The 10663-nt window shown below is 41.7% G+C and overlaps 1 protein-coding gene across 6 annotated transcripts in view; it reads right to left on the bottom strand.

The window, feature by feature from the left end:
- Window positions 1–3705: 3705 nt before the first annotated feature.
- LOC308481229 (fibrinogen silencer-binding protein-like) overlaps window positions 3706–10663 on the bottom strand; it is a 37812-nt gene continuing 30854 nt past the window's right edge. For 3 of the 6 annotated variants that reach the window (XM_081013332.1, XM_081013333.1, XM_081013337.1), the window contains 6 exons: window positions 9621–9695; window positions 9115–9290; window positions 7322–7583; window positions 5658–5724; window positions 5296–5496; window positions 3706–4134 (listed from right to left, as the gene is read on the bottom strand). In XM_081013332.1, coding sequence (XP_080869458.1) covers window positions 3938–4134; window positions 5296–5496; window positions 5658–5724; window positions 7322–7583; window positions 9115–9290; window positions 9621–9695 — 978 coding nt within the window. In that variant the 3' untranslated portion in view covers window positions 3706–3937. Of the gene's footprint in view, window positions 4135–5295; window positions 5497–5657; window positions 5725–7321; window positions 7584–9114; window positions 9291–9620; window positions 9696–10663 lie in introns of those variants that run through there. The other 3 variants (XM_081013334.1, XM_081013335.1, XM_081013336.1) reach the window with 3 other exon arrangements.

Below are 10663 nucleotides of genomic sequence, written 5' to 3'. Positions count from 1 at the left end.
ACTATGTGCGTGTTATGGTCTGGTGCGTGTTATAGAGCGAAAAATACGGTAATTTTATTAGAGGTTTTTTAACATATTAAGCAATAAAATCCAAACTCTTCTATAGAAAGATAATAAAAGGCAAAGTATCAAAAGAAATAATATAGAAAAAATATAATACACAATATTCATGATCCTCATAAAACACAATTATATATATAAATCTATAGCCCTTTATCACCATTTTATCTCAATCTCCCATCTGCATACTGAGAGCTGAATCTCCCCATTCTCCCACCTGGGAGGTCTCCCCCCATTCCTCAGCCTCCCACCCTAAGAAAAACCACTCTGATCTGTCTGCCACACAGATGATGAGTGCTGTAAACTCACAGCACCCAAAAACCTGTGGTTGGGGTTTGCAGGCCTGGAAAAAAAGTTTTCCCTCCAGGGGAAATCGCATTGCGAATTGCGCAAGTTCAGGGCACCCAAAATGGCTTTCATTTGGATATTCAGCTGCCGGTTTCAAGTTTAAAACACACAGTAGGAATCAGCTAGGAGCAGAGGAAGCTGCCTTATGAGAAGTTTGATTGGTCCATCTAGCTCACCACTGACTACACTGACTAGGAATATCCTGGACATTACTGGAATTTCAAAGGCGGAAGCAACGTTCAGGGCGGAGATTTGTCCTGGATCTTCGGCATGTACAGTGGTACCTTGGTTCTCAAACGCCTTGGTACTCAAACAACTTGGAACCCAAACGCTGAAAACCCAGAAGTGTTCCAGTTCGCAAACCGTTTTTGGAAGCCAAACGTGCTGTTTTGAATGTTATTGTTATGCTTCCAATCTGAGTGTTACGCTTCCGACTGAGTGCCACATTTCCGTTTTGAGTGTTACGCTGAGGTCTGTCTGTTTTTGCTATTTATTTTGCATTTTTGTTTCTGTGTCTCTTTTGCTTTTGTTTTTGTGACAGTGTGGAATCCAGTTCAGCTACTGATGGATTGATTGTGTGACTGCAGTACATTGTTTATTGCTTTCATTTTAGGGATCAATGGTCTCGTTAGATAGCAAAATTCATGTTAAATTGTTACTTTAGGGGTTGTTTTTAAAAGTCTGGAACGGATTAATCCATTTTGCATTACTCTCTATGGGAAAGCGCGCCTTGGTTTTGGTATGCTTTGGTTTTGGAACGGACTTCCAGAACGGATTAAGTTTGAGAACCAAGGTACCACTGTAATCCGAGAAATCATGGGGTGTTTTGTTTTTTGCTTTTGCATTTTCGGATTTTTACTTCTTGAAATATGGCAACCCTATCACTGATAATACTTGCCAGTATTTCAGACATAGGAACATTCCCAGCCCTACCTAGAGAGGCAGGATTGAACCTGTGTCCATCTGCATGCAAAGCTACCACTGAGCCACAGCCCTTCTCAAAAATTCAGAGGCATATTCATTGCATTAGAAAGGCAAGGCATGCTTTGATTTGCACAACAATTTTAAAAATTAAATGGCCACCGGGGGGGCCTGGCAATTTTCAAATGGTCCAAGATGGCAGGAAGAGGTTGAGAACTTCTGAAGTAGACAATGCAACGTTGAATATAAATTTAACTCAGAGTGAAACCTGGAAGGTTTTGTACTTCTCTTATGCAGTCTTCAATAAGCCCATATGATATACTATGATCTTCTGCTGCCACCATCAGGTCACTTGGAAGGCAGCGGAATAAAACCGCTTCATCCTTTTGAGAATTAGGTCTGGAAATGAATATACAAAAGGCACCTCAACTGACAGCAACCTCCTTTTACATATTGGCAATGATGTGCCAAAGATTATTTGATTGATTTGATTCATAAGTAAAATCCCACTGTGTTCAGTAGGGACTGATCTCAAGTAAGTATGGCTAGGGTTGCAGCTTCACTTTTAAGCGTTTTCACAAAGAAATAGCTAAAACTGATATAAACTAGGCAGATTTAAATATCTGCACATGAAACACATTCCCATTTTTATCTTTGATGGCAGAACCATAGAATCATAGAGATGGAAGGGACAGTGAGGGTCATCTACTCCAGCCTCCTGTCGCACAGGAAACTTTTGCCCAGTGTTGGGCTTGAACCCACGAACCTGATGAGCCCCATGCTGTACTGACTGAAGCAGTGATTCTTTCCAAGTGGACCCATTAGGTTTAGATTATATGTGCAGTGACTTGACCATGTACTTTTAATGTTGTGGCACCAGTTCTCTGGAATTCTCATCCATTGGAAGATGTTTGTTGAAAACATTTTTTTTTCTCTGCAGTTTTTAATTCTTGTTTTTTATTTCTTAATACTGTTTTTATCATCTGTTTTAAGTTTATGTTCTGTTTCTGTAGTCTATTGTTTATGCTAGTTTATTGTTCTTTTTTGTAACATAAAGACAAAAATGAATAAAAGCTAACGTGGTTGCACTGATATACATCTTTGTTTAAATAACAGCATATGACATACAACAATTACATAAAAATAAAAATAGAACAACAAACGCTCAGATAATTTTTTCCAGATATATTAAAGTTGTGCCGAGCTGGTTTATTGTTCTCAAGATGCATTTTTACTTCGTTGTCAAGAAGAGTTGGTTTTTACTGGAGATTATTGTCCACTTTGTGGAGAAAATTCCTCCAACAACAGGCTATACATTTCAAAATAAATTAAGAAGTGTGCATGTGTGGAGTAATATGTCCTTTAATTTATAGTATTCATTCTGTTTGCATTCATCACTGGGTTATAGGATATAATTGAATAAAACCAAGAGGTTAGATAAACATGCACAGCATTATTGTTGGAAATTGGTCAGATGTTATATGAAATAGTATGAAATTAGACTACAAAAGCTGTAGCAAGTGTTCTGGGCAGTTTTATGTTTCAGCACAAACACTGCCTATGATTTGGTGAAAAGCATTGTGCTTGGTAGATATGTCTGCTCATTGTATCAAAGTGATAGCACAGAACATCCTGGGATGGAAAATATTATTAGAGGATATTCTTCATCTTGCTGATGCGATGTACCTGAGGCCTCAGAAATTATGGCAGGTCCATCCTATCCATCACTGTCTACTAACGTCAGTGACTTGCCAAAGTCCTCCCCGCCACTGCTTCTTACTGGGAATTGAACCTAGAACCTTCTGCATGCAAAGCAGAGGCTTTTCCACTGAGCTATGGTCTTCTCCTTTAAACATTTCTTTAACATACAAGAAAGTCAGGGAAGAAGGTGGGATTTCAGCCGGCAGCCCCAAGCTGAGGGGAAATGATCATGACTAATAACTACACCCCAGGAGTAAGACCAATGAATGCAAATGGTAGATCATTTGATACTAACTTACTAAGTGCTTTAGAAAAGCACACTTTAATAATAATAACAACATTTCTCCCCGCCCCCCACCAAATCTTCGCACAGCTGGTGTTATGTCATTTGTCAATAACTGCATCAAAGGGACTATCCAAAAGAGGCTCACGACATGTATAGAACATTCCTATGGTGATTCCATTAGTAATAAGTAATAAGAGGAGAAGTATTTGCCCAAGTGCAAAAGTGTGTGCTCAACCCTTGGAATACGCAATGGTAGCACAGCCTTGTGAAGACATGGAAACTGAGCAACAAATGAAGGCTTACTGCTACGGAAATAATAGCCATGATAATAAGAAGGTCTCTTCTACGTATGACATAAAGAAAACCCTTGGGCTGGGTTAGCTCCAAGAAAGATATTACAAAATAATTTTATTTATGACACCAAATCAGAAAAAGTAATAGTAAACAAGATGTCTTCCCCAACCATAATTTATTCTTAAATCTTTCCCCAATATAAACCTTATTACATGCTCTTTATAATTCCCCAACAATCCCATTAGTTTGCTTTGCTTGTAAAAGATAACGCACAAACGTCCATTGTGACTAAGGGAGAAACTAACGTCCCTGTTTAGATGGCATCATTTAGTTGGTCATATTTTGGAAAACGAATGTAATGTTTTCTTTTACTCTTCTAAGAAAGGGATCGGGAAGATTTTCGTGATTCCCAGAATAGTGTTTCCATTGCATCAACTGTGACATAGAGAGAGGCTTTTTTGAGTCAGGTTTCACATTGCTTTGGCCAAGCTGGCAATCTTGTAGAGAAAGGTTTTCCGAGGGACCTGAAAGAAATGGCATTTTTAGAGACGCAGGGAAGAACATCGAATGCCAAATCTGTTATTTTTGACAGAGAACAGTGTGAAAATTATGAAACGGATACAAGATCATGGGAACGAGTCCTTAATTTGTCCCCGTTTAAGGTGTTTAAGCGTGTGTAGGTGTGTGTGAGTGTGTGACTGAAAGAGCAAAGGCCTATCTAGTCCAGCATCCTCTTTCCCAAAGGGGTCAGCCAGATTCTATGTACCTGGAAGCGCACAAGCAGTTCAAGAAAGCACTATGTGTCCTCTGCTGTTTCTCCTCAGCAAGTGGTAATTGAGAGGCATGTTGTCTCTGATCCTGGAGATAATATGTACACAGCCATCCTGACTAATAGCCAGTGATAACATCATTCTCCATGAACTTGTGTAATCCCCTTTTAAAAGATATCTAAGATAGTGGATTTCGTAGGTTAACTCTGCACTGTGAGAAGAAGTCCTCTCTTTCATCTGTCCCCAATCTACCACCTGTGATTATGATTAAACATGGGTCAAATTATTGCACAAAAGGCATAGTTTGGAACACAAACTGGGAAACCTGCGCACCACAATCTGCTGTTAGCCTGGATAGCTCAGTTGGTTAGAGCATGGTGCTGGTAACACCAAGGTTGCAGGTTTGATCCCTGTATGGGAGAGCTGCAAAGTAGGGGGTTGGGCTAGAATTCAGGTTTCCTCAACCTCGGCCCTCCAGATGTTTTGAGACTACAAGTCCCATCATCCCTGACCACTGGTCCCGCTAGCTAGGGATCATGGGAGTTGTAGGCCAAAAACATCTGGAGGGCCGAGGTTGAGGAAAGCCTGGGCTAGATGATCCTCAGAGTCCCTTCAAATCCCACAATTCTATTAATCTATTCTGTTACAGCTCCCATCACCTCTAACTCTTGGCCATTGGCCATGCTGGATGTTAGTCATCAGGAGGGCAACAGCAGGTTCTCCATCCCTGATTTAGAAGTTGCACAAAGAGGCAATTTGTTATTCACATAAAAGCAATTACCACTGAAAGCTACCAATCCCTATTTTTGCAACTTATAAAGACATTAAGGGAATGCTGGGAACCAAATTGTATACTGAGTTGGAGAGGAGCCAGTGGCCAATGGAGAGGAGGAACGAAAGCAAAACAAAACTCACCTAGGTCACCTTCCTTTTCTGTACATTTACACTCCAGCAAATCGTGGGTAAGGCAGCTAGACTCTTCATGCAGGGTGAACAGATCTCTAAGTTCTTCAACAGAAAAACGGATGTGTTCGGATCCCTTGGAAAAGTCGACAACTGCCCCAGAGAGCCCTTGCTTACTGATCTGTCTCTGATATATTTTCTCTTCTATTGTGCCTGAATTGAAGAAAGCAGAAACACTGCTTTTATTTCTGGAAGTGAGGGCCTGAAATAAAAGCCAACAGAAAATGCTGTATAATTCTTAAGAGTGGATACATCTAGAGGTGTTTCCTGCGAACCAGACTCAAACAAGAGTTTGCAAATATCATGCGGCGGACCTGTAGTAAGCAGTCTGTAAATATGCACTGTATGTCTCTGCCCATCTCTCCAAACTCTGGCCATTGCCTAAAAGGGAAGGAGAAGGGAAACATGACTGAGCACACTATTCTGTATTATTGTGGCTGGCAAGCGCATCTCACCTTATTTAAATTTACCTGCTTCTCTAACATTTGGTTGTCAGTTCTTTTTCAGACCCAAACTATCAGGTCCCGGAAATTATAAGGAAAACCAAGTGCAACATAAACCTATATATGTTTATTAAAAAGTGGATCCCACTGGCCAAAACTACATGTGAAGGAGAACCGTAACTGGGGCTGCCAACATCTCTTCCCTGTCTTATAAACAGCTGTGGGTGATGCAGTATTTGGACTGAGGCATGGCAGGAGGGGAGTGCAAGCCTGAACCTCCAGCTGCCAATTGCGTAACAAAAATCAGCACCCCTCCCTATAGCTGCTATTAGCTATGGAGAGGAAAACACACACAGGCCTTCCACAGCTAATAGAAGCTTCTGGCATAAGGGATTATCTATCAGAGACTCAGCACAATGGTAAAGGGTTAAAACCCCACTGCAGTGCCACTCCAAATCAGGCCTCCCTGAGGCCTTAAGATGACTCCATTAAAACCAATAGAACGTGTATCATCGATTTCAAGAGCAAAGCATCCAGTGGCCACGACCAACCAAACTGAATTGTCTAAACCACACAGGCTCCTCCCCACCCCCTTTTATTACGATTACAGCATCTCTACCATCCCTAACCCTTTCCCAACAAATTAAGGTAATGTACGACTCCACTGGATGAAAGCCCGTTTCCTCCATACACATCTAATTTTAAAAGTAATTTAGTATTAAAAACAGCAGCCATCTCTACATTTTTTTTACCCTGTGTGTGTCTGTGCACATGTGCAAAACAATGGTTAAGATCCAAAGAACAACTTTAGGTGTGCAAGGCCTTTGGCAAGCCCAGCGACTATTTTTTTAAAACTTCTTTGAGCAACAAGCCTCCATGTCAGATCACAAATTTTCTTTTTAACCTTCCTCGGTTTCAAGATCAGTGAGCTACATGAGGAACTGGTGCTTTTGGGGGGAGAGGGGGGTTTAATGGGTTACTGCTTTTGGTTTGATTTTATATGTTGTGGTCTTATTGTGAACCGCCCTGAGACCTCCAGGAATAGGGCAATGTATAAGTTGAATATAATAATAATAATAATATAATGGCAATGGCTTACTTCAACGAGTGGTTCAGACAACGAATGCAAGGGGAATTATTCAGCACTTCAGATATTTTAACCATCCTGCATAAATCAGTTATGGCATTTTCGTTTCTTGCAGCTGAGCTCAAAATAATGAGACCCCTATGCAACTAGCTATTCTCAAAGTAACTACCATATAACCCTCGGAAGGGAGAAGTTTGCCTATTTGAATTGGGCTTGGAGCATCCTGTTTGAAATTTCCTGTGAGAAAGTAAGTTAAACTTCTGCAATGGAAAATATATTAATTCCACCTGCATCCGTCTTTGGTAAGTATGCTCAGCAACCCCAGGGCACAGGCCTGCATACAAAATGGTATCAATCTGAATGTTTCTTTGAACAAAAATGTGTGCCATTAAACAGCTGCTGCTAATGATGCCTGGTGTAAAAGGCTTTTCAGACATTCACAACAAACCTGAATATCCGTGGCTGGATTCCAATCGATATCATATAAGATTAAATGGGAGGCCCCAACAAGGTTCAGACCCACGCCACCAGCCTTTGAACTCAGCAGGAAGATAAAAGATGGGCAGAATTTACTATTAAAACCATCAACGATCTGCTGTCTCTGGGAGACGGGAGTGTTGCCGTCAAGCCTTGCATAGGAATATCCATGGCGTTTGCACACCTCTTGCAATATGTTCAGGGTCTGTGTGTAATTGGATACCACGACGACTCTGTCAATCCAGAATACAGTAGATCTGTTACTGGCTAATACAGTTCCTTCATGTTCATTGCATTTAAATCTCCAAAACGTATATATCGTTAGCGTGTGTACCAAGGGCAGGGTACATAATTTGCATGCAAAAAGGTCCAGGGTTCAAATCCTTGGAACCTCTAGGTATAGAGTCGAGAAAGGCTCCTTTTAGCACAGAACAGGTCCAGGTAAGTGCCAGGCCACAAGCCACATGCGGTCTGCAGCACTTTTGGATCTGGCCTGCAGCATCCCCTCCTCAGCACTGCCCCCCCCAAGAAAGTTTCCATTCACACAAATGACAAATGAGAGATATTTTCTTAATTCCTGCCCGGGTTGCGGCAGGGTGAATTAGAGGCAGGCAGCTGGGAAGGGGAGGGTAACACTCCCCTGCGGTAACTAGTTTTTTAAAAAGGTCCCATATGCTATGTGGAAGAGGTTATTTTGTGGGGGGGGGGGTCATCATAGCAGCTGAGGGCTGTAGACAATATTGAGCTAGATTGGACCAATCGTCTGTCTCAATACTAGCCTGCTTCCCAGGCTACAACTTTGCTAAAACTCAGTGAATGCCAGGTTATCAGATGAACAACATTATAGAGACCTAGCCTTCTTCCTTCAAAGAGCACAGGGTGACAAATAGCCATGGGGCAGAGGTTGAGCAAGAGTGTTTTAGCCAGACGCCACCTGCATGGTTCTAAGAAGTGCATTGTTGTGGTTCAGGAGGGAGGGGGTTTGCCTTGTTTTTACTCCTGCCCATGCAAAATGGGCTCCACCTGGTACGCAGGCTGAGACCCTACCTGCCCACGGACTGTCTCACCAGAGTGGTGCATGCTCTAGTTATCTCCTACTGCAATGCTCTCTATGTGGGGCTACCTTTGAAGGTAACCCAGAAACTACAACTAATTCAGAATGCGGCAGCTAGACTGGTGACTGGGGGCGGCCACTGAGACCACATAACACTGGTCTTGAAAGACCTACATTGGCTCCCAGTAAGTTTCTGAGCACAATTCAAAGTGTTGGTGTCGACCTTTAAAGCCCTAAACGGCCTTGACCCAGTATACCTGAAGGAGCATCTCCACGCCCATCGTTCTGCTCGGACACTGAGATCCAACGCCGAGGGCCTTCTGGCAGTTCCCTCACTGCGAGAAGCAAAGTTACAGGGAACCAGGCAGAGGGCCTTCTCGGTAGTGGCGCCCGCCCTGTGGAATGCCCTCCCATCAGATGTCAGAGAGATAAACAACTACCTGACATTCAGAAGACATCTGACATTCAGGGAAGTTTTTAATGTGTGACATTTTAGTGTATTTTTGGTCTTTGTTGGAAGCCGCCCAGAGTGGCTGGGGAAACCCAGCCAGATGGGCAGGGTACAAATAATAAATTATTATTATTATAACATCGATTGTTAGGATCATCTGTTCTAGGTGTATGTCATCTGAGAGAAATCAGATTAAATCAAAAGATTCAACTACACTAAAAAAAGAGAGAGAGAGAAGCTGACCAAACCAATTTCCTACCTTTCTGCAGGGCTCAGTTCCCGAATTGCTGCCAGCAACTGCGTCAGCACGTTCAACTTCCCCGAGTCAGTCTCAGAAAAAGAGGTTGGGGTATGTTCTTGAGAAACAATATCAAGCAAAGCCTCATGGAGGTTCTGTTTCTCTTGTACATCACAACTGGGATCACATCCTTTGTCCTAGAAAAAGAACAGTTCATTAAAAGTTGGGTGGCTTTTATTGTTAACATGACATATTATTTTTAAAGCATCAAGCACCACACTTCAGACAAGTTTACTCTGGATCCTGGAAGGGTGCAGTTAATCACTAAAGCTGTTTTTTTTTTTCCCCTTCAGTGACAAACAAAAGTTATTAAAGCCTTACAGCAAAACATTTCTGCTTCTTCCTTCTTCAGCTGCTCTGAAGTGAATAAAAGGATGCTGCAGCCAAAGTGGGTGTTATAAAGCATTGAGGACAGAATATCCCAAAATGTTGAATACGTAGATAATACTGCAAGTATTAATTCTTACTTTCCCTTTGACAGAGCTCCCACTGCATGCCAGCAGTTTAAATGACAACACTTCTTTGTAGGATTGTGTGTGTTTCTAATTAAAGGCAAAAAGTTGCATGGCTTGAAAAAACTCTTGTTAAAGCTCAGTAAGGTTTACAAGTCTAAACTATGCAATCAGCACCACTTAGCTCCATGGAGCTTACTCCCATGAAACTATATACAGGACTGCAATTATTCCAGTACTAATAAATTGGGTATCACGCTATGTACCGTGGCTTTTTTGCAGCCTCATGCAAAATCACGCAGCATCATGATGGAACAAGAGAGCTGCCTGTAAAATTTACTATGACACATCCTGCCTCCGCCTGTGGGCCTGATCCACTGTGTGCGTGTGTGTTGGGGAAGGCAGAGGAAATGACTACGTTTTGTGTGTATATATATATATATATATATACACACACACACACACACACTCACACACACACAAATATATATAAATATAATGTATTTCCAAGCAGAAGGTTCAAAGTTGCCACTAAAGCAAATAAAGCAGCATCTTAGGCAGGGGATGCTTGGCAGGTCCTTGGCAGGAAAATCAGCATGGAAAAGATTCCATAAAGGTAGCATCATAGATTTGTAGGGATTTGGAAGGGACCTCGAGGGTCATCTAGTCCAACCCCCTGGAATGCAGGAACCTCAAGGAGATCATACATTTTTAAAAGATTGCCCTGAAGGAATCATGGCTGCTACTGGCAATATAATACAACAGAAGCAATAGGCATTGCTTTGTAAAAGGACAAGATAAAATACGCTGGCATCTCTTGACATCTTTTATTAACTAGTTTGAGAAGGAGTTGGGGAGACGGGATAAGAAAAGCCCAATTAATAATGAGTGCAGAAGCCAGCTAAGAGAATAAAGACTGTAAGAAATGGAACTGATAAAGGTTAGCATTTCATTTTCACACTTTCCAGGCTTGAGGTTTTTGAAGAAATCAAAAGGTGCGGCTACTTTCTGAAGTACATAATTTCTCAAGGGATTTTTGCTGATCTGCTGGTAGCAGT

Source organism: Podarcis pityusensis (genome assembly GCF_964106645.2).
Source record: "Podarcis pityusensis genome assembly, chromosome: 7".
Lineage (NCBI taxonomy): Eukaryota > Metazoa > Chordata > Lepidosauria > Squamata > Lacertidae > Podarcis > Podarcis pityusensis.
This window is presented reverse-complemented; position numbering and strand designations above follow the sequence as displayed.